The 23482-nt window shown below is 42.2% G+C and overlaps 1 protein-coding gene across 4 annotated transcripts in view; it reads left to right on the top strand.

Moving 5' to 3' along the window:
• ssbp3a (single stranded DNA binding protein 3a) overlaps positions 1–23482 on the top strand; it is a 63947-nt gene that overhangs the window by 24574 nt on the left and 15891 nt on the right. For 2 of the 4 annotated variants that reach the window (XM_060906492.1, XM_060906493.1), the window contains exons 5-10: positions 15471–15560; positions 18919–18993; positions 19358–19417; positions 19531–19585; positions 21108–21181; positions 21463–21548. In XM_060906492.1, the coding sequence (XP_060762475.1) occupies positions 15471–15560; positions 18919–18993; positions 19358–19417; positions 19531–19585; positions 21108–21181; positions 21463–21548 (440 nt within the window). The remainder of the gene's footprint in view (positions 1–15470; positions 15561–18918; positions 18994–19357; positions 19418–19530; positions 19586–21107; positions 21182–21462; positions 21549–23482) is intronic. The other 2 variants (XM_060906494.1, XM_060906495.1) reach the window with 1 other exon arrangement.

A 23482-nucleotide genomic window follows, 5' to 3' on the forward strand; every position in this document is an offset into this window, starting at 1 on the left:
CTGCAACAGTCTACGCACCAACTAACGTTAATGGCTTAACCCGATTTGCAACCTTGTGTGGGACCTCTAAATATTAACCAATTTTTCCGAAATTTTGCTTGTTGCCTTCTTTTAGCCTATGTAAAAAAAATGGTAGGGTGGTTGGAATGTTTTGGTAAAAAAAAAATTTTTCCCATACATTTCGGGACCACCCTAATGTGGATAGAATAAAACAGTTATTCCACTCAATCTTGTCGTACATGGCTTATAGACAACTCGGTGCTACGCGCCTCATCAGCTATCAGCTCATGTACGACTCGATTTTGTGGAATAACTCTTAATTAGGGGCGGCACGGTGGTGTAGTGGTTAGCGCTGTGGCCTCACAGCAAGAAGGTCCGGGTTCGAGCCCCGTGGCCAGCGAGGGCCTTTCTGTGTGGAGTTTGCATGTTCTCCCCGTGTCCGCGTGGGTTTCCTCCGGGTGCTCCGGTTTCCCCCACAGTCCAAAGACATGCAGGTTAGGTTAACTGGTGACTCTAAATTGAGCGTAGGTGTGAATGTGAGTGTGAATGGTTGTCTGTGTCTATGTGCAGCCCTGTGATGACCTGGCGACTTGTCCAGGGTGTACCCCGCCTTTCGCCCGTAGTCAGCTGGGATAGGCTCCAGCTTGCCTGCGACCCTGTTGAACAGGATAAAGCGGCTAGAGATAATGAGATGAGACTCTTAATTAGCCTTCACTTTTTTTTTTCTTCACAGAAATGGCATTATTAATGCTAACCATAGTAAAGTGAAGTCTTCACTTGTTTTGGCATCAGCAAAGATGGCGGTATTTCTACAGGCACTGAAGACTCAAAGGTCTGAAATTGAAGAAATGTTCAGGAACCGGCTACAAAAACAACAATCATTAGAGCATAATGGATGGTTTTTTTTCTTTTCTTTTCTTTTTTATCTCTTGAGCATGCTGTCTCGTCTGCGTTTCGCTGGATCCTCGGCTGTTTTGCGTTATTTGTTCCACGAGTTCTTCCTTTAGACACAAAACTCTTTTAGATGCAGTTCTCATGAACCCAAGTGACTCCACACTGAGCGCCGGTGTGAGATGAGTCACAGTTCTGAAGAAGTGAAAGCTGAGATGACAGACAGCCCTTTCAGCTGGAGGGAGGGATGGAGAAAGGGAGAGAAAGAGGGATGAGACAGAGTGCTGAGGAAATAGCGGGGAAACCAGTGGAGGAGGCAGCAGATGGAGAGAGAACTTCAAACAAGAATTTTTTTTTCCCTCTCTCTCGCTCTGCTCCTCCTCCGTCTCTCAGGACCAGCTGTCAGGAGCCATTACACTTACAGAGGATCACTTTACAGCAAAACAATGGAATAATCGAACTGTTGACACTAATGCTTTTTGGGACTTGTTCGCCAATCTGTTCCATGATTCGTGTGGCATAAGTGTGAGCACGTGTGTGTGTGTGTGTGTGTGTGTAGCTGCAGGAAAGTGTGAAGTGTTAATCCTCTGTATTTGTTGGCATCGACACTAGACTGGCGGTGTCCAGCAACAACACGATCATTTATCCCTTATTAACATCATTAACCCTTATTGTAGCCACTGATTTTAATAATGCACAGGTCATTCTGTTCTTAAGTGCAGCCTTGTAAGGTCCTGACCCCTGACCTCTGACCCTCGCTTTTTTTATACGACTCTCCGATTTCCATTTCTGTGCTCTCTTCCGTCAGTCATTAACGAAACGCCATGGAAACCAGCAGCTCCATCCTTAACAGCTGAAAGGAGTAGGGACCACCCGGAGACCCGTCTATATAACACACACACACACACACACACACACACACATGCTACTACGTTATAGCATTATACGTTATCTTAACTTTTGCTGTAACTCCATTTCTTACACACACTTGTTCTCTCTCTTTCCTTATCAATTTTATTCAAGCTATTTTATTGGCTTGACAAACAGTAGTGCCTTTGTATTGGCTACACACACACACACACACACACACACACACCTTTCTGTTCTCTCCCTCTCTCTATTTCACTCACATTTTCACCTTATTATCTCTGTCCATCGTCTCACACTCACTCACACCCCCTTATCCCTCAATCTCCTCATCCTCCTTGTCCTCTCTCTCGCTCTCTCGCTCTCTCTCTCTCTCTCTCTCCTCACACACTTTGTGTCCATTATTCGCTCATCCTTTAACCCCTGGACTCTCATCCTGCCTGATGTCACTCACCGAGATGGCGTGCGGAGAAGGACTTGGTTACCAGGCAGATGGCACTCATCCGCTAGCTCTATGGAGATGGATGAGTGTAATCCCTCACTCCCCCCGCCTCTTTTACCACGTGCAAAGTAAACGTGTAAATAAGCAAACCAATAACACCTGTCCCCTGAGGGAGAGACGGTGGAGACTCAGCAGGCCTATTTTGGCTGCTAAATGAGTGCTCACTGTGTAAAGCCTGCTCACGGAGTCATAACCAGAAACGATATTGAACGCTTTAATGACACAACAGGGTGCAGTTTATTTTCTCATTTTCCGTGACGTTTCAGTAGTCGCTGCATCTCGGCCATCTTTTTACGATGCTCTGTAACACTGTAATTTGTGTTTCTGTCTTTATGAGACACGATTTCAGAAGCGTACTGTACTAAATACCTGTTAAAATCTGTTAATAAAAATCACTTCACAGCTGTTTCACTGTGATACGATGTAATTCAGCATTGTGCAAACAGTTAAAGGGTCAGCTTTAACAAGCAGGAGGCCACGCCTCCTTAACTGTGACTGACAGCCAAAGAAGCCACATTTCCTTCATTGAGAACTATGGACACAGAGGCCACGCCTCCTTTACTGAGACTGACAGGCACAGTGGCCACACCTCCTTTACTGTGACAGATGGACAGAAGGCCACGCCTCCCTCACTGTCATTGATGGACACAAAGGCCACGCCGCAGTCGCTGAGATTGACTGGCACAGTGGTCACGCCTTCATTACGATTGACGGTCAATGAGAGCACACCTCCTTTACTGTGACAGATGGACAGAAGGCCACACCTCCTTTTCTATCACTGATGGACATGGAGACCATGCCTCCTTTACTGTGACTGACACAGGCCACGCCTCCTTAACTGTGACTGACAGCTAAAGAAGCAACACTTCCTTCATTGAGAAGTATGGACACAGGCCACACCTCCTTTACTGAGAAAAATAGACAGAAGGCCATGCCTCCCTTACTGTCATTGATGGACACAAAGGCTACGCCCCATTCACTGAGATTGACTGGCACAGTGGCTACACCTTCTTCATTATGATTGGTCAAAGAGAGCACACCACCTTTCCTGTGACTGATGGACACAGAGGCCACGCCTCCTTTACTGTGACTAATGGACACAGAGGCCACGCCTCCTTCACTGAGACTGGCAGGCACAGTGGTCACACCTTCATTACAATTGATGGTCAAAGAGGGCACGCCAACGTTACTGTGACAGAAGGACAGAAGGCCACACCTCCTTTAGGCAAAGAAGCCACATATCCTTCTTAAGAATGATGGGGACAGAGGCCATGCCTCCTTTACTGTGACAGATGGACAGAAGGCCACACCTCCTTTTCTATCACTGATGGACATGGAGACCACGCCTCCTTTACTGTGACTGACACAGGCCACGCCTCCTTAACTGTGACTGACAGCTAAAGAAGCAACACTTCCTTCATTGAGAAGTATGGACACAGAGGCCACACCTCCTTTACTGAGACAAATAGACAGAAGGCCATGCCTCCCTTACTGTCATTGATGGACACAAAGGCTACGCCCCATTCACTGAGATTGACTGGCACAGTGGCTACACCTTCTTCATTATGATTGGTCAAAGAGAGCACACCACCTTTACTGTGACTGATGGACACAGAGGCCACGCCTCCTTTACTGTGACTGATGGACACAGAGGCCACGCCTCCTTCACTGAGACTGGCAGGCACAGTGGTCACACCTTCATTACAATTGATGGTCAAAGAGGGCACGCCAACGTTACTGTGACAGAAGGCCACACCTCCTTTAGGCAAAGTAGCCACATATCCTTCTTAAGAATGATGGGGACAGAGGCCATGCCTCATTTACTGTGACAATTGGACAGAAAGACCACACCTCCTTTATTGTGACTGATGGATACAGAGGCCACGCCTCCCTCACGAAGACTGACGGACATGAGGTACCTTTATTAGCCCTAACAGGTGCAAAGGCCACACCTCCTTCACCAAGACTTACAGCCACAGTGGCCACACCTCCTTCACCAAGACTTACAGCCACAGTGGCCACACCTCCTTCATTGATTGACACACACAGGCCACACCTCTTTCATTGATGGTTCTATACACTAGCATGACTCCTGAGAACCTCTTAATGGTGGATGAAATTAATATACGATTTCACTCGGACCAGGTGCGTACGTTTTCTTTTTTGAGGTCAGTGCTCATTTAATCATGTCACAAGGTAAAGTGGGCTTTGCAGCGGCTTTCGTCTCGAGTGGCGTTCACCGTCTGCAGCTGGATCTCATCAGGAAGTAGTCAGATGAGCAGTGGACGGAGGGATATGAGGGTCTGGACGAACAGCACTTGGTAAAAAATCTCTCTTTCTCCCCGTGTTTAGCTCTGGCATTCTTCATTTCCTTCTCTCTCACTTTCTGTGTGTCTTATCCATCCATCCATCCATCCATCCATCCATCCTCAGTGCCTACTTTCTGCCCCGTTTCCCTTTCCTGACCTCAAGGCAACCACTGCTCCTGGTTTTTCCTTTATTTTAAAGTTTTCTCAGGTTGAAGGAAAACGTACGAGATCATCACGAACATAATAAAGCTGGCCAGATAAATACAGGATGACACTCCGTTCCTTTCTGCTGGTAGGAATAAGAGTAGAGACGTCTAATTTGAGCTGGTAAACCACAGACCGTGGGCATGGCCCGAACAGGAAATGGAGGCTGCCTGGCTTGTTTAGACTGTTTCTGGTGGTGCTGAGTGGCCCTGGGCCATGAGCTCGCTCTTCCTCACTCCATAGGGGTTTGTGATGGTCTGATAAGAGTGATTGATTCAGGAAGCAAGAGAGAGTCGTGTTTTTCCCCCCAAGAAGGATGGAGGCTTTTTACTCCTGCTGTTCTCTGGGAGAATTTACAAGCTGATAACATGAGACTTCTGTTTTGTGAGGCAGAACTTCTCCAGGGGGTTTATTGTAAGGATCTGCTGTGTATTCTCATGCAGATACGCTGCTTCGTCTCCATCTCACTTGCTTTTCTTTGTTTAAAATAATTTGAATTTTTTTTTTTTTAAGGATGTAACAAATTTTATTTGGGTTTTAAAAAGGTTGTGAGCTTAGAAGCAAGCTGGTATAAATAGCACAACTGGGCTAAGCTCCTCCATCTTGTTCAAGGGGGTCAAGGTTTAATTTTTGTCTTATTTGCCGTTAATGAATGTATTGACAGATTTAAAAAAAAAAAAAAATTTTGTAAGAAGTTAAAGCTAGCCGGCCTTTCGATTTCATAAAATCTGTGAAATTTAGTTCCGTCTGAAATGTGGTGATTGTGATATGTTTATTTCTGTAATATCTCACAACATATCAGGCCATTCTGTGGCTGGGAAGTTATTTAATTTGAGGGGATTAAAGCAAATAATGTGCATGAAATCGCTCGCTTGGCGCAGTCAAGCAGACAGAGGAAGTCCGTGTGCGCATGCGCAGGTTTATCTTCTTCTTTTGGGTTTTACGGCAGTTGGCATCCACAGTGTTTCATTACTGCCATCTACAGGTTTCCCTTTGAGCGTGCACTGACGGTTCCATCATTCTGTCGCTAAACGAACAGCTGATCACACCGAGGTGCTCGCTGAGCGCCCATATTTATTAGTTTGGTCCTGCGTTTCCTTTCCTTCGTATATAACATAACGTCTTTTCTTCTTGCTTTCCGTTACTGTAGTTGGTCTTTCACGTTTCATTCGCACACCCGCGTCCTCCATTTTTCTCTCCTGTTTCAAATTTGTATCCCACAATGCCTTGCACGAACGGGGAAAGCTCACCATGTGATGCATGATGTAGTATCTTGTATTGGGTCATGGTGAAGCAGGAAAAAATAGCAGAGAATTTAGGGCCACATGGAGATAAATTCATTAATTGTTCTCTTTAAAAAAAAAAAACCTAATAAAATTGGAAGTCTGTGATTCGAATTCAGTAGCTTTCAGTCCACTAAACAAAAATAATTGGGTGTTGGAGAAAATTGTTTTTATGACCTACACTTGAAAAATCTGAAAGGTAGTCTAGCTTTAAGTGTCAGGGTTAAACAAGTTTTCTGCCACAGGAGAGGAGTTTCTCAGTAACGTCATTAATTTCAAGAAAAAGAAAAGGGTGGTAAAGGTATAACTGTTTTGTGGACATGGCATTAAATGTAATCCTCAAAAGATAACAAGTACAACATGTACAAAGACCATTTAATACTTTTTTTTTTTTAATCAAATTTTGCAAATTGCTGTGGTATAAGAGGAATAAAACACTTCAGGTGAAAATGATCGACTTCATGGTGGTAACAAAAACTCCATCTCACCACCCCATTCTGTCATTGATTAGTTTCCTATAACCACACAACATGGTGTTTTATTTCTTGCTTAAAAGCAGCAAGTGGTCAACAAGGGAAAAAATTATAACCTAGGCTTTGGGGGGGAGTCTCGATGCATTAAGGTGCATAAAGAACCACATCCTGGCACTCCTATTGGAAATAAATTAAATTAAATTTCTTTAGTCATTAGCGGGTTTTTTTTGTTTTTTTTAACATCCTAACAGAAGGGTTCTGAGTTGTTCTGATTGGTAGGCAGATGTTCCTCCTTATTTAGAAACATGTTTACCCACAGATGGATTTACTGCAGTCAGCCTCGGGCCGTGCACCAAACCTGCGACCCAGCTTTCAGGAGATCTCCTACGTTTCTTATGAAAACGGCCACTCTTTCCTCTTTCTGCTCTGAACTGTTCACCCAGCGGGTCATTAGTGTGTCTCAGGGAGCTCAAACCAATCATCCCCCGCTTTCCTCCAACACGATGCTGCCCGAGAATTAAAGTTACGGACTTACCCTATGGAAACACTTCGGGTCAAAACCAGTCCAGTGTGAATTAATGTTGTGTTTCTCTGCAGCATTAGAGGACTAATCTGACTGACTGTTGACTTTTTATCCTGCCACTCTTTCTTTCAGTCCAGCCTAATCTCACTTGTGTTCTCTTGTTTGTGCCGCTCGGACACAAAGAGGATTATGCTGGCCCTGAAAATATGTCCCTCTGGCCTCATTCAACACCAGGAGAGGATTAAACTCCACTAGAGAAGTGGTTAGAGAACTTCATACTTGCACATAAATGTTATTCTTCATCTATTCTCCAAGCAGCAATGTCTCGTACTTACTGAATTGTTTGCTAATAGTTTGTTGGTTCACTTTTACCCCCTGAGCTTACTGGATTGGATGGATGGGTGGGTGGATGGATTGGTGGGTGGATTGGATTGATGGGTGGGTGGATTGGATTGGTGGGTGGATTGGATTGATGGATGGGTGGATGGATGGATTTACTTTATTGAACCCAAGCTGGGAAATTGTTACAGCAGCAAGTTATCAGACATGCAGAGGGGGAAAAAAACTGTACAACATAAAGTAGAATGAAAAATATATCCAAGAACTAATATTATATACAACCCCGATTCCAAAAAAGTTGGGACAGAGTACAAATTGTAAATAAAAACGGAATGCAATGATGTGGAAGTTTCAAAATTCCATATTTTATTCAGAAGAGAACATAGATGACATATCAAATGTTTAAACTGAGAAAATGTATCATTTAAAGAGAAAAAATAGGTGATTTTAAATTTCATGACAACAACACATCTCAAAAAAGTTGGGACAAGGCCATGTTTCCCACTGTGAGACATCCCCTTTTCTCTTTACAACAGTCTGTAAACGTCTGGGGACTGAGGAGACAAGTTGCTCAAGTTTAGGGATAGGAATGTTAACCCATTCTTGTCTAATGTAGGATTCTAGTTGCTCAACTGTCTTAGGTCTTTTTTGTCGTATCTTGCGTTTTATGATGCGCCAAATGTTTTCTATGGGTGAAAGATCTGGACTGCAGGCTGGCCAGTTCAGTACCCGGACCCTTCTTCTACGCAGCCATGATGCTGTAATTGATGCAGTATGTGGTTTGGCATTGTCATGTTGGAAAATGCAAGGTCTTCCCTGAAAGAGACGTCGTCTGGATGGGAGCATATGTTGCTCTAGAACCTGGATATACCTTTCAGCATTGATGGTGTCATTCCAGATGTGTAAGCTGCCCATGCCACACGCACTAATGCAACCCCATACCATCAGAGATGCAGGCTTCTGAACTGAGCGCTGACAACAACTTGGGTCATCCTTCTCCTCTTTAGTCCGAATGACACGGCGTCCCTGATTTCCATAAAGAACTTCAAATTTTGATTCGTCTGACCACAGAACAGTTTTCCACTTTGCCGCAGTCCATTTTAAATGAGCCTTGGCCCAGAGAAGACGTCTGCGCTTCTGGATCATGTTTAGATACGGCTTCTTCTTTGAACTATAGAGTTTTAGCTGGCAACGGCGGATGGCACGGTGAATTGTGTTCACAGATAATGTTCTCTGGAAATATTCCTGAGCCCATTTTGTGATTTCCAATACAGAAGCATGCCTGTATGTGATGCAGTGCCATCTAAGGGCCCGAAGATCACGGGCACCCAGTATGGTTTTCCGGCCTTGACCCTTACGCACAGAGATTCTTCCAGATTCTCTGAATCTTTTGATGATATTATGCACTGTAGATGATGATATGTTCAAACTCTTTGCAATTTTACACTGTCGAACTCCTTTCTGATATTGCTCCACTATTTGTCGGCGCAGAATTAGGGGGATTGGTGATCCTCTTCCCATCTTTACTTCTGAGAGCCGCTGCCACTCCAAGATGCTCTTTTTATACCCAGTCATGTTAATGACCTATTGCCAATTGACCTAATGAGTTGCAATTTGGTCCTCCAGCTGTTCCTTTTTTGTACCTTTAACTTTTCCAGCCTCTTATTGCCCCTGTCCCAACTTTTTTGAGATGTGTTGCTGTCATGAAATTTCAAATGAGCCAATATTTGGCGTGAAATTTCAAAATGTCTCACTTTCGACATTTGATATGTTGTCTATGTTCTATTGTGAATACAATATCAGTTTTTGAGATTTGTAAATTATTGCATTCCGTTTTTATTTACAATTTGTACTTTGTCCCAACTTTTTTGGAATCGGGGTTGTACTATATTATATACTGTACATAATATTGTGTGTGTACTTTTGTACAGATGAATGTGCATTAATAGTACTAAAAACAAGAATTGAGCTGAATTGAATATAAAGCTGTGCAAAATAAATATGGCAGTAAACAAAAAAAGCTCTGACGGTGGAAAGTTACCAGAGGACCAGGAGGTTATAAACAGAACTACACAGCAGAGGGTTCAGAGAAAAAGAATGTGGTTGTACTTAATAAATATTGGCTTTAAATTAAAATTAATACTAGTACTCAAATTTGGGAAATAACATTTTATAATTTTTATTATTCAGACCTGACATTCAGTACAAATCTCACCCTGGGAAACCTGTAATAGTAACTGAGTCAGAGCTCTTGGGTTCAAACTGACATGAACATTTTCAAACACAAACGTCATTCTCCAGCTGGGATGTGTCCGACGTCACCTTGCCTGAAAGTAGTACAGCCAAAGATTCACTCCCAGACTTATCGGCCTCGATAACGGCAGCTGATCTCATCATATATCTGCGTCCCAAACCACATACTAGCCTACATAATGTGACAATACACAGATTGTATCTCCACTGTTAAGGCGTCCTATTTAGTGCGCACAATGTGGTTTGGCACACAGCCCTGAATTCTCCTTGAAGTTGTATTACTTGCCCCTTGCAGCCTTTCGGATTATTCAGGTAGTGGAGAAAGTCACAAAATGTTCTTCTGCAACCGGCCACAATAACATTTTTCTACCAGTGAGGAGGAAATGCTCGAAATCCTGTAGCTTTAAATAGGCATGTAATGATAAAATTTTATGTAGGCATGTAATGATAAAAATTTATGACTCTTCAAATTGATGAAATTAAAAATTATTCTATGGCACAAACGACTTCTGGTACAATCGTGCTCTCTGATTGGCTCCTTGGCAGGCAGAGTTTTCCTGTAATGCCCGTGGGTGATTACGTACTTTCTTTCCAATGTGCCACCTTTCAGTATTGCAAAAAAAAGACAAAAAAGATTAATTGGAAATCAAAACCGAATCAGAAACACAAAAGATAAACAAGAGTCATAAAGTTATTCAAGAAATGAGCAACGAAGAGCATTCAGAAACCGCTAACAGAAATTCAGTTTTGAAACCGCTAGCCGTTTATTCTGCATGAGTGACTCGACTACATTACTAATATGACATGACTGAAAGCAGCGTCACGCCTCATTATAATGACCATCTGTTTTAATCTTAGAAATTAAAAAAAGCCATATATGGGTTGGTCCGTACTGTCAAGACCTCGGTCTGATATTTTCCCATAAAGACCAAACAAGCGAGGTTAATAAGAAGTTAATTACGATTATTTTCAGGCTGTGTAATCGCTTAGTTTTTCTCACTGTAATTGTATTGTTTAGACAGCAGAGGATGCAACACTGCTCAACAGCAGGAATACACGTGACTTCACTGTAGGTGGAAGTAACACAGCACTCATGCTGCAAAAACAGATTTAAAATGTGAAGGAGCTGTTGTGTGATTGTGTACAAACAGATTTAACAAGAAATTTGAGCTCTCTTTTTACAGATGGCTTAAAGATAAAGAGAAGCAAGTAGAGGCAGAACAAATGTTCATAAAAGTTTATGAAGAAAATGAATATTTGTTAACTTTTTTTCATTTTTAATAAAAGGAATATTTTAGTTCATAGGCTATTATATTTTATTCCAAACTTTACAAATGTGGGAAAATTATTACTGTTGGTTATTAAGAATACTAAACATTGTTTTAAACAAAAGGAATATTTAAGTTGATGACGAATAGGAAAATAATTTTTTTTTTCCCCAAAAAATATTGTGAATCAAATTGTGAACTGGGTGAATCGTTACATGCCTAGCTTTTAAATATATTCGTAACTTTCACTATCAATGCATATTGGTATTAGATGTTTGTACTTTACAGTATTAGAGCTAAAAAAAAAAAAACTCTTCACTGAAGCTACAATGGAAATAAAGCAGACCAGAAACTGAAGCTTAGCACTGTAGCACGCACACCTGCATGTCTAAATCCTCCATCTTAATTTTTACATCAGCATTGAAACCAGAACTGTCATCTCATTCATATTGAATCGCTTGTAATGTACAACTCTGCCTTCAAACTTTAAGCCATGCCTTCTGCCTGAATCTAATACCGGGGTGGAGTGACGGCACTAAGCTTCCTTTACTTGTTAGCTTCATAGATTTTCGCCTTGTATTACCTTCTACCTCCCAGTAAGAGGCAGCTCTAACGAGATGAAGCTCTTAGGAGGATTTGGGTTTAAGATGCTGCTCTACCTGCTATAAGTCCCTTAAATCCTGACCTTTGTTCTAATCAGATTTTATACTCGGGGTGTGGGATTGAGCTCGAACTTGAGCCAGCATGGGAGATTAAACTCTTGGATGCACCAAATAACCTCCTGAGACCGAAGATATGCTTTATTTTCCCAGTGTTTACTTCTCTTTTACCAAGTAATGTGTTCAAACAAGGAAGTGGCTTGTTTAAAAAATCCTAAAAAAGTCCTACAAGTCAAAAATGAGACGGTTGTACAGTGCCTTGAAAAAGTATTCATACCCCTTGAAATTTTTCACATTTTTCCACCTTACAACCACGAACTTAAAAGTTTTTTATTGAGATTTTATGTGATAGACCAACACAGAGTAGCACGTAATTGAAACGAAAATGATAAATGGTCTTCAAAATTTTAAACAAATAAAAATCTGAAAAATGTGATGTGCATTAGTATTCAGCCCCCTGTACTCCGATACCTCTAAATACAATCCAGTACAATCAATTGCCTTCAGAAGTCATCTAATTAGTTAATAGAGTCCTACTGTGTGTAATATGAGGGGTATGAATACTTTTTCAAGGCACTGTATTGTTGGATTTACAGATTTACTCTGAACCTCATTTACCTGATTTACGTTGTGTGTAAATGTTTCTGGAAGCCAAATTAAACTTAAAATTTCTTGCCAAATTTACAAACCATTTTCATTGTACTTGTGTGCATAGGATTATAAACACCAATCAGATGGGATCTTTATTTATTTATTTATTTAATGTTGTACAGTGTGTTTCTTTTTGCATGTCTGATAACTCGCTGTTTGTAACAAAACAATTTCCCAGCTTGAGATCAATAAAGTAAATCCCATCCATCTACAGATGGCCACACCCCCAGACTTCCATCCATCCTTCCTTCCATCCATCCACAGATGGCCACACCCCCAGACTTCCATCCTTCCTTCCATCCATCCATCCATCCATCCATCCATCCACAGATGGCCACACCCCCAGACTTCCATCCTTCCTTCCATCCATCCATCCATCCACAGATGGCCACACCCCAGACTTCCATCCTTCCATCCATCCATCCATCCACAGATGGCCACACCCCCAGACTTCCTTCCATCCATCCATCCACAGAAGGCCACACCCCCAGACTTCCATCCATCCTTCCTTCCATCCATCCATCCACAGATGGCCACACCCCCAGACTTCCTTCCTTACATCCATCCATCCATCCATCCACAGATGGCCACACCCCCAGACTTCCTTCCTTCCATCCATCCATCCATCCATCCACAGATGGCCACACCCCCAGACTTCCATCCATCCACAGATGACCACACTCCCAGATTTCCATCCTTCCTTCCTTCCTTCCTTCCTTCCTTCCTTCCATCCATCCATCCACAGATGGCCACACCCCCAGACTTCCATCCATCCACAGATGACCACACTCCCAGATTTCCATCCATCCTTCCTTCCTTCCTTACATCCATCCATCCATCCATCCATCCATCCACAGATGGCCACACCCCCAGACTTACTTCCTTCCTTCCTTCCATCCATCCATCCATCCATCCATCCATCCATCCATCCACAGATGGCCACACCCCCAGACTTCCATCCTTCCTTCCTTCCATCCATCCATCCATCCACAGATGGCCACACCCCCAGACTTCCATCCATCCACAGATGGCCACACTCCCAGATTTCCATCCATCCTTCCTTCCTTCCATCCATCCATCCATCCATCCATAGATGGCCACACCCCCAGACTTCCATCCATCCTTCCTTCCATCCATCCATCCATCCATCCATCCACAGATGGCCACACCCCCAGACTTCCATAAAAGGCAAAAAAGCTCACAGAGAGGTGAACAAAATAGTGACTAAACGGTGACGGTGTGCTAAATCTTCCCATAATGAATTTATCTTCATTTATGCATTCTTTCTAGTCATGAATGTGACCCAACTGAGTTTAACAAAATGTGCATTAAATTGGTGCGTAATTGTAAGAAATACGTGATTTAAATGTGACCGTGTAATCGATTGTATAAACTTGTGAAAAATGATGCAATTTGTTGTCTCTTGAACATTTACATTTCTGGTATAAACGCTCCTGCAAATCATTTCTGATTTAAATTCTTTCATATCCAGGGAGATAAATGAAAACCTATGAGAGGTGGTTGAGTTCAATTCCCAGGACTGCCAGTAAGTGAAACGGACAAAAATAAAAGCCATGCACTTGAGCTACGCTCATAGCTCACAGTGTAGCATCATGCAAACTGCATATCATTACTGGTTAATGCATAATCGAGTAGGTGGAAGGAAACCACAGAGAACATGCAGTACACTCAACTCACATACACACAATGACGCAATCAGAGCGCTGAGGAGTTTCAGTCCTGACGTTAAAGTGCACTCAGAACATCGTGCACTCAGAACATTGTTCCAGTTCTGATCCTCAGGGGTGACCTGAAAAAAAAAAAAAAACATGTATCTCTAAAATCTGTATCTCTGCACGCACTTCTGAGTGACTTGACTGTTCTTGTGGTGTTTCCTGGAATCTTATCGTATTGACGGTTGTTTCTGATGGTTGTGTGTTAGAACTAAATCTCTGGTCTGATTCAGAAATCCAGGACTGGCAGATGTTGGAAACACGGCAGACATGTTAATAGAATCATAGAGCGATGATCAGCGTCTGAAATGCTGGCCTTGCACGAAAACATCCAGCGCTGTCAGAAAAGCTGCCCATAATCCTAAGCGACGTTCACAGTAATTGACTTTGATTGATTAAAGGCCTGACTTCTCAAAAAAAAAAAAAAAACAGTGCTCATTAAGAAGATGAGAGGTCTCCGATGAGCCGGCGAGCGCACATTTCCGCTATTGATTTTGCTGACGCTTCCATTTTTGCTGCGTGCGGAATATTTAGACGGCAGGAGAGTTTCGAAAACAAGCCAACACCAGCACGTCATTGCACCGTTTAGAAATGTAGATCTCGAGGCCCATGATTTAGAGAGTTGTTTGTTTGTTTGTTTGTTTGTTTGTTTGTTTGTTTGTTTGTTTGTTTTAAATCACTTTCCTCTATTTACAATCCTGTATTCCTTCACGTGTAACAAAATGTGAGACTCGAATCAACTAAATCAAACAAATCATCTGAAAATCTGTCATGTCGAGTTGTGTAAATGTTGTTTTCAACACAATCAGGATGCAAGAGATTATTTCTGGATATTAATTTATTATTATTATTATTATTGGAATCTACATTCCTTCAATTGTTTGAGTAAACCAGAGACATGAAGAAATGATTCGAATGAATCAGTTGATTCAAATGAATCAAATTTGAGTCAATGAGTCAGGTGGTTTAGGAAAAAATTGGCTCAATTTGTGTGTGTGTGTGTGTGTGTGTGTGTGTGTGTGTGTGTGTGTGTGTGTGTGTGTGTGTGTGTTTTAATAAATACAAAGCAGTCTATTTACTCACATTCTACACTGTAAGACAGCTTTCAAAAGGAAGCCAAATGAATCAAACGAATCAATGATTCAGGATAAGACTTTGGTTCACATGTAAATGTTACGCATGAACAGAAGTAGACTAAATTAATACACCGTGTAATTTAATTTACTAAAATGAAGAAATCTGAAGTGAGCGAATTATAAATGTAGCTAACGTCCATGAAGTGAAAATAATATTGATGTGTCTATGATAATAATATGAGCTGAATATAATGAGATATATTGGTGTCAGAGAGAGAGAGAGAGAGAGAGAGAGTGTAATTGATTCATGGCACATGCCAATAAAGTGTGCAGGATGGCGTTTTTATGTTTACATTTCCACAACATCCTGATTTGTAGCTTTAATACAGTTAAACATCTGTAACAGTACTCCAACACTATGTCCGCTGTCTCTCCGCAGAGTGCAGCAGCAGCTCCGAGCCCTGTTCTGGGCAACCTGCCACCCGGAGATGGCATGCCAGGTGGGCCTATGCCCCCCGGATTCTTCCAGGTAAGCTTTTGTCCTGTACCTTTTAATAACCGGTGTCCATCAGCCTTCAGCCTCTGAGTCAAATAGCAGGCTATCTATTGCCTCCCCTCCCTTCTCTTTACTCCTAAACACACATGCACACACACGTGCCATCCGTTTTGAGCCGGCGCACACAGGGGCCATTATGCCTCCGCCTCTGGTTATCCGCCAAGCCCCCGGCGTCCTCCGGGAGTCAGTTTGATTACGACCATTAGGCACTAATGGCAGCCACTGTTGGAGCACTCTCGCTTCACAAAGTAGGGTTACTATTACCGCGCTGCCCGTAAGAGGCGAGCAGAGTCACACAGCAATCGCGCAAATGTGTTTGTGTCAACTGCCAAGCAACTGCAGCATCATATAACTTCCTGTTTCCTGCTTTATAGATGATTAGGTGTCAAACAAGGCAGAGGACTTCGAGCAAAGCATCGTCAAAATATTCCTGGAAGTATTCGACGTATAAGAGATGATGGATTAGAAAAAGTTTCTGTGACGAAAGAGATGGCAATATAGCCTGATAATAGAATCACACACACACACACACACACACACACACACACACACACACACACACACACAAGTAACCTACGCCGTATGTTCCACCCAAGCAAAGCCCATTATCCCAGTGTGGAGCCATGCATCAGTGGACACGCCGTGAAATGTGAAACAAGACCAGTTAAAGATCCCAAGTACAAGGAAACACCGCTACTGCCCTCTAGTGCTCAAAATATTCACTCGTCATTTTTGCTTTAGTCAACTAACCAAATATCAGTCAGATTTACAAGAAGTAATATTCAAGGCGTCACAATGATCGCGCTATTCACTTTGCATCTGTGCAAATATTTTTTCTGGCTATCTTTAATATTTTTAATACAAATATAAATATCCAGGGGGGTGGCACGGTGGTGTAGTGGTTAGCGCTGTGGCCTCACAGCAAGAAGGTCCGGGTTTGAGCCCCGGGGCCGGCGAAGGCCTTTCTGTGTGGAGTTTGCATGTTCTCCCCGTGTCCGCGTGGGTTTCCTCCGGGTGCTCCGGTTTCCCCCACAGTCCAAAGACATGCAGGTTAGGTTAACTGGTGACTCTAAATTGAGCGTAGGTGTGAATGTGAGTGTGAATGGTTGTCTGTGTCTATGTGTCAGCCCTGTGATGACCTGGCGACTTGTCCAGGGTGTACCCCGCCTTTCGCCCATAGTCAGCTGGGATAGGCTCCAGCTTGCCTGCGACCCTGTAGAAGGATAAAGTGGCTAGAGATAATGAGATGAGATGAGACAAATATAAATATCCAGGGGGGCGGCATGGTGGTGTAGTGGTTAGCGCTGTGGCCTCACAGCAAGAAGGTCCGGGTTTGAGCCCCGTGGCCGGCGAGGGCCTTTCTGTGTGGAGTTTGCATGTTCTCCCCGTGTCCGCGTGGGTTTCCTCCGGGTGCTCCGGTTTCCCCCACAGTCCAAAGACATGCAGGTTAAGTTAACTGGTGACTCTAAATTGAGCGTAGGTGTGAATGTGAGTGTGAATGGTTGTCTGTGTCTATGTGTCAGCCCTGTGATGACCTGGCGACTTGTCCAGGGTGAACCCCGCCTTTCGCCCGTAGTCAGCTGGGATAGGATCCAGCTCGCCTGCGACCCTGTAGAACAGGATAAAGCGGCTACAGATAATGAGATGAGATAAATACCCAGCTCCTCTAATATCAAAACCTTTTGATAGACAAATGGCATTCAGGATCGTTTTTAGTTTATTACATTGCATTTATCGTGCATTATGATCCAAAATTGTTAATGCAACACGCACAAGCCTTAACAGTGCATTATTTATTTCCTAATTATTCAAGTCTAGAATTGTTTGTTTGTTTTTAATGTCTGATTGATAAGCTATCAGTTACTTCGCTGTTAGGAAAGTTGTCTTTTAAACTAATGTACGATACTCTTGGGGGAAAATGTGTACTGCTGTTTAGTGCTTACAAAATTGAGATTTCTCAGGTTTACAAGCAGCAACTCCAGCACCTTGTATGAATCTTCAACTCTGTTGAACTTTTCCAACATTTTCTGTGAAACTTAAACTCTCACAGTTGAATAGAGCCAAATACAGGGGGTGCACACGCCGGTCCCAAGCCCGGATAAATGGGGAGGGCTGCATCAGGAAAGGCATTCGGTGTAAAACTCAGGCCAGATCAATGATCCAGATGATAAAGAGGACTAGATACGGAGGACAAGAGGAGATAGAGGGATGTTATCTGCTGTGGCGGCCCCTAACAGGAACAGCCGAAAGAAGTTGAATAGAGCCAACCCACTGTGTGTGGGGGGTGTTAAGGCCAATTTATGCTGACAACGCAGTCCTCGCAGATGGCGTCTGCGTAGCCCCCCCCCACCTTTGCAGACGCTCTGCGCGCACCTCCCAAAAATTGTTACCACCGCAGAAGCCTCGCAGACAGCGTCGCAGACAAGAGAGCTCTGATTGGTCCACTCTACATCCGCTGTACACGCACTTCCGCTTCCCTACTTTCCCGGTTTGTTTTGTTTTCACGACCGCCATTTTTAAAAACACGAGCGAAGATGGAGCAGCACGAAAAGCGGTTGATCGAGGAAGTGAGGAAGTACGTACATCTATACGACTCCAGTTCTAGTCATTATAAGTAACCGGAGGATAAACACTCCACTAACCACACCCACCAACTACTCCTAGCGATTTCACGACTTCGCGCCCCCTTGCGTTGTGGCGGTGAATAACATCGCGCACGCCTATTACTCCCCGCTCAACGATAAATTACAACTGTCTGCGAAAAGCTATCTGCGAAAGCCTTGTCGCAAGAGCATGCAGAGGCCCTTAGAGAACGCAGCTAAACAAACTGGATTCACAAAAACAGGAGTGAATATTTATGCAGGCAAAACTTTTAGGCTTTTTTTTTTTGTCGATTTGATATATAATGTATAAGCTCAGTTAAACTCATTTCAGTTCCAGGCTGTAAAACTACAAAATGTGAAGAGTTTTAAAGGGGGGTGAATACTTATGCAAGCCACTGTACATGATAATTTGCTCCAATATAAAATCTTTTTTGCTCAGTGTAGAGAAATTTGATAAATTTCTGCAATTTATGTTGCACATTTTTATTAAAATATGCGATTGTTCACTCGTAAACGCCGTGTTTATTTTAACGATCAAAAAAGTCTTAGATTTGTGAACGGTTCCTTTACAACTCATCACCAGAACACTGAGTGTCGCTGCTTCTCACCAGAACCACTGATCCGGCTCTTTTTGCTTCTCATCGCTGCTAGCATGGTTTCTGCTGTAACTTCCTGCTTCCTTTCTTCCTCTTCTTCTTTCTCCTCTTCCTTCTCTCCTGCTGCTGCAGGGTCCAACTGGCTCACAGGCTTCTCCTCACTCACAGCCTCCACCTAACGCTAACATGATGGGCGCTCATGGACAGGTAAACACACACACACACACACACACACACACCTGGGTCTCATGTGATATTTTCCCTTTTCAGTTCATTTCAGCTTGCACACTTACAGGACCGTGCGTTTTCTCTTTCGCTTATTTAAGCTTTTGCTTTTTTATGTTTGACTTCATCTGTTACTTTATCGATTATTCAGTCTTTTTTTTTTTTTTACTTTATCAGAATCATTCCTCCTGTTTGTCGACCTCCTACAAACCACCCAGAGCTGCATTTGAAAATATTTCATTATTTGCTGTATAGGTTTATTGTCATTTATTATTATTATTATTATTATTATTATTATAATTACTATGAACAGTAAAATTCTTCTCCACTTCCTTTTGCCCTGCAGCCGTTTATGTCCCCGCGTTACGCAGGAGGACCTCGGCCGCCCATCAGGATGAGTAACCAGGTCAGCTCGGGTCTGACAGATTTTATGAAACCGATTCAACATCTAATATAGTAAAGAATGAAAAAAGTTCTGATATTCTTGTTCATGTAATTTTCTCTTCATCTCTCTGCCAGCCTCCAGGAGGACAGCCTTTACCTCCAAATGTAATCGACCCCACGCGGCCTCCAGGTACCAAAAGATCCGGCTTCAGGAGTGAATTCACAAATGGGAAAGATTAGCATTAGTACCGTTTGGTGTTAGATTAAGGACATTTCAGAGCACTTGATAAATGCTTACAATTCAGAGGACCTGCTGCACTCGGTCACTACATATATATAAAATACACACACACACACACACACACACACACACACACACACACACACTAGGCTGCTTAGAAAAATTAGTTTTAAATAGGTAACAATTCACCCAATTCACACTATGATTCAATTCATCATACTAAGTTCATGATTCAGTTTACCCACAATATGTTTTTTTGGAAAAAACAAAACACATTTCCTATTCTTTATCAACTTAAATATTCCTTTTGCTAAATTAAAAAAGCCTTTTGTTCCATTTTATTAATAACCAATAATAATTTCCCTACATTTTTAAAGGTTAGAGTAAAATATAATATCCTATTAACTAAAATATTCCGTTTTATTACAAATGCAAAAAGTTAATAACAAATAGGTCTTTTCGTAAACTTTTATGAACATTTGTACTTTCTCCATTTGTGTCCCTTTTCTTTCTTTTAGTAGTCTATAAAAAGAGAGCTCTGATTTCTTATGAAACCTGTTTGTAGATTTTTGTGTTTTCATGACATTAGAGCTGTTACTTCCGCCTACTGTGAAGTCACACACAGTCCTGCTATTTAAATAATATTGGCTGGTGTTGAGTGGTATATCCGATATATTCCATTCAGCTAACATGATACTGAACAAGTCGAAGACGAGTAGCTGAATGGAATATATCTGATAGACCACGAAAAATACCCAGCCATTATTATTATTATTATTATTATTATTATTATTATTATATATACATATTCCTTTCCTTTCAGGGGTGTTCAAAGCCTCTTTCTCTTTCAAAATTCTCTCAATCTTTCATATTTAATGAAGCAAACCTGGCGGCCATGTTTGTTTACAAATTGTCCCAGTCGCTTGCTAGTGCGGAAGTTTTACATCTCCGACGTGTGACGTTATGTTGTCTTGACAACCATGCAATATCGTAAACCATATTCAACACTCATTCTCCATTGGGTAGAGTGACGTAATACACGTAGGATAAGCGAAATGCTAACAATATTGCATGCTATGAAACCTGCTAGAAGGGAATCGAACATGTTTTTATTCCATCGGAAAGGTGTCCTGTCTGTATAATAACGTATGTTATTGCACCCTCTGCTGTCTAAACAACGCAATTAGAGATTACGCAGCCTGATAATAATCACCATTTATTTTTTATTTCATCAATTTGATCATTTGTATCACAATTTATATTGTGCGATGATATTGTTACATGCCTAATTTTGAACATTTCATATATAATAAGTTTTATTGCAGTAGTTGCGATATGATTGCACCATGATGAAGCAAACACTGAGATTTACCGAATCTCTGTTTTCTAGTGAATTGTCAGCTGCTTTGCCTTTCTGATAACATCTAAGACGAGCATTGTATCATCTGTGTGTGGTCGTGTTTGTATTCAGGCCATCCGAATCTGGGACCCATGCAGAGGATGAACATTCCGCGAGGGATGGCACCGATGGGACCCGGACCACAGGTTTGTCCCTGAACAACCACATTCCACCTTTTTTTTTTTAAATCCCTGTTAAACCAGTCGCGCTTTCCCCCATCTATTTATTTTTCTATTTATTTTATTTTATGTTAGAATCACTAACATTAACAAGAACTTTTAAACACCGAGCATATACACTGTACAGATATAAAAGCATTACGTGTGGATTGTCATCATCTCTGTTCTTATTTTTCTCTGAACTAATATCTTCTTTCTCTCTCTTTCTCCCTCCCTCCCTTCCCCATCGGGGCTGTACGAACCGTTAGTCTGATCCATGGTTATCATTGCAGAACTACGGTGGTGGGATGAGGCCTCCGAACTCTATGGGCCCCAACATGCCAGGAGTTAACATGTAAGCTTTTATACACCAGGGCTCTGAAATACCTTCAGAAATCACTTCTTTAAAATATTTAATATTCAAATGAGCTCATTAATTATTAATTAGCTATAGAGTTAAGGTGATGATACACGGGGCGACTTTTTTGGGCAATGTTACCAGCAACGGGCAACCAGGTGAGACACAGGGCAACTAATTGGGGCAACAGACAATCAGCAACAACCAATCAGATAAGAGCAAATCTGTTGTCAGGGAGACAGACACTGCAAAGATGGAGACTGAAACATTTGTCACTTTTGTCTCACCTTCAACCTTTTGTTTATTTCGCTCAAGCAGGTCTCACTTCTGGAACAAAACTGAATATATACTCTGATCAAAAGATATTTCGCCATTATTTTAACATTTATAAGTCAAAATAACCATATTATTCTGATGATAATAATAAACACTTTTTAATTCTCTTTAAAAGTGCTACATATGCTATAACTAATAACTGACACATCACAAAAACATCATCGTTTATTCTCATCTCAGCAAAAAAGACAAAAGGACATGGAGCAGGAGATGCTGCTGAGGAGGAACAGGGGCATGGCAGAGCTCCTGAAAGGCTTTTACATCCTGAAGTTTGTACTGTTTCGCTCTCGGGTTCCACAAGTAGTCGTGCTCTGGATGTGAATTAGATCAGACAATAGGTTTGACAATCTCTATTACAACTCTCTCAAAAAAAAATTAATAAGTTGCTCATCACTTTTAACTTGACGTGAGAAAGCTAACGTTATCCCTACATAGCTAGCAATAACTTTCAGCTACAGTCTGTATGGAGCGGTGGTTAGCTAACAGCAGTTTACACTTAGCTGAAAAAAAAAATCGATGTCTTAATTCCAACCTGAGCATAAAAATAGATGTCTGTTGGTTTTCTGAGCATTTGATGAGAAATTCAGTACTTCAGTACGCTCTGATTGGATTATCTTAACCCTTTGGGGTCAAGAGCTTCGCCGGTGAAGCTTGGTGGGTTTAGAATGAGTAGGTCACGTATTTAGATAAATATCTTTGAGTTTTTCATCATACAAGCATGATAAACTTATTGACACCAAACTTTATACTTTACACTTTCCTGTGTGCCCACTGCCAAATATTATAGTTTTTAAATTACCTAAATTAGATGAAACATAAAACTTGACACCTTCCTCAGTCACACCGGAGTCAGAGCACTGAGCATGCACTTACACATTCATAAAAGACTGTTCCTATGGTAACGGCATGCTAATCACTTTCACCCTTTCAGCTTTGATTGGTTTCTCTCAGGAACGCCCACCGTAAACAGGATAAAATCTGTCACACATAATTTAGGCAGGGTGGCACGGTGGTGTAGTGGTTAGCGCTGTCGCCTCACAGCAAGAAGGTCCTGGGTTCGAGCCCCGGGGCCGGCGAGGGCCTTTCTGTGTGGAGTTTGCATGTTCTCCCCGTGTCCGTATGGGTTTCCTCCGGGTGCTCCGGTTTCCCCCACAGTCCAGACATGCAGGTTAGGTTAACTGGTGACTCTAAATTGACCGTAGTTGTGAATGTGAGTGTGAATGGTTGTCTGTGTCTATGTGTCAGCCCTGTGATGACCTGGCGACTTGTCCAGGGTGTACCCCGCCTTTCGCCCATAGTCAGCTGGGATAGGCTCCAGCTCGCCTGCGACTCTGTAGAACAGGATAAAGCGGCTACAGATAATGAGATGAGATGAGATAATTTAGGCTATTTGGAGGTAAAACTTGTTGCGAGATGGCACGCAGATTTTATGTGCTTCGGATGATTCAAAACAGCGATTCAGTTCAATCTTGAGAAACGCGACACTGTTGATGAGCGGTGCCCTTTTGTTTGTTTTTTTTAAACTTGGACTCGATCCAGTCAAAGATCAACTCAAGTAAGTGTAAATATTTCTTCTATTTCTGATGAGCAGATCA

The sequence above is a fragment of the Neoarius graeffei genome, chromosome 23 (genome assembly GCF_027579695.1).
Source record: "Neoarius graeffei isolate fNeoGra1 chromosome 23, fNeoGra1.pri, whole genome shotgun sequence".
Taxonomy (NCBI): Eukaryota; Metazoa; Chordata; class Actinopteri; order Siluriformes; family Ariidae; genus Neoarius; species Neoarius graeffei.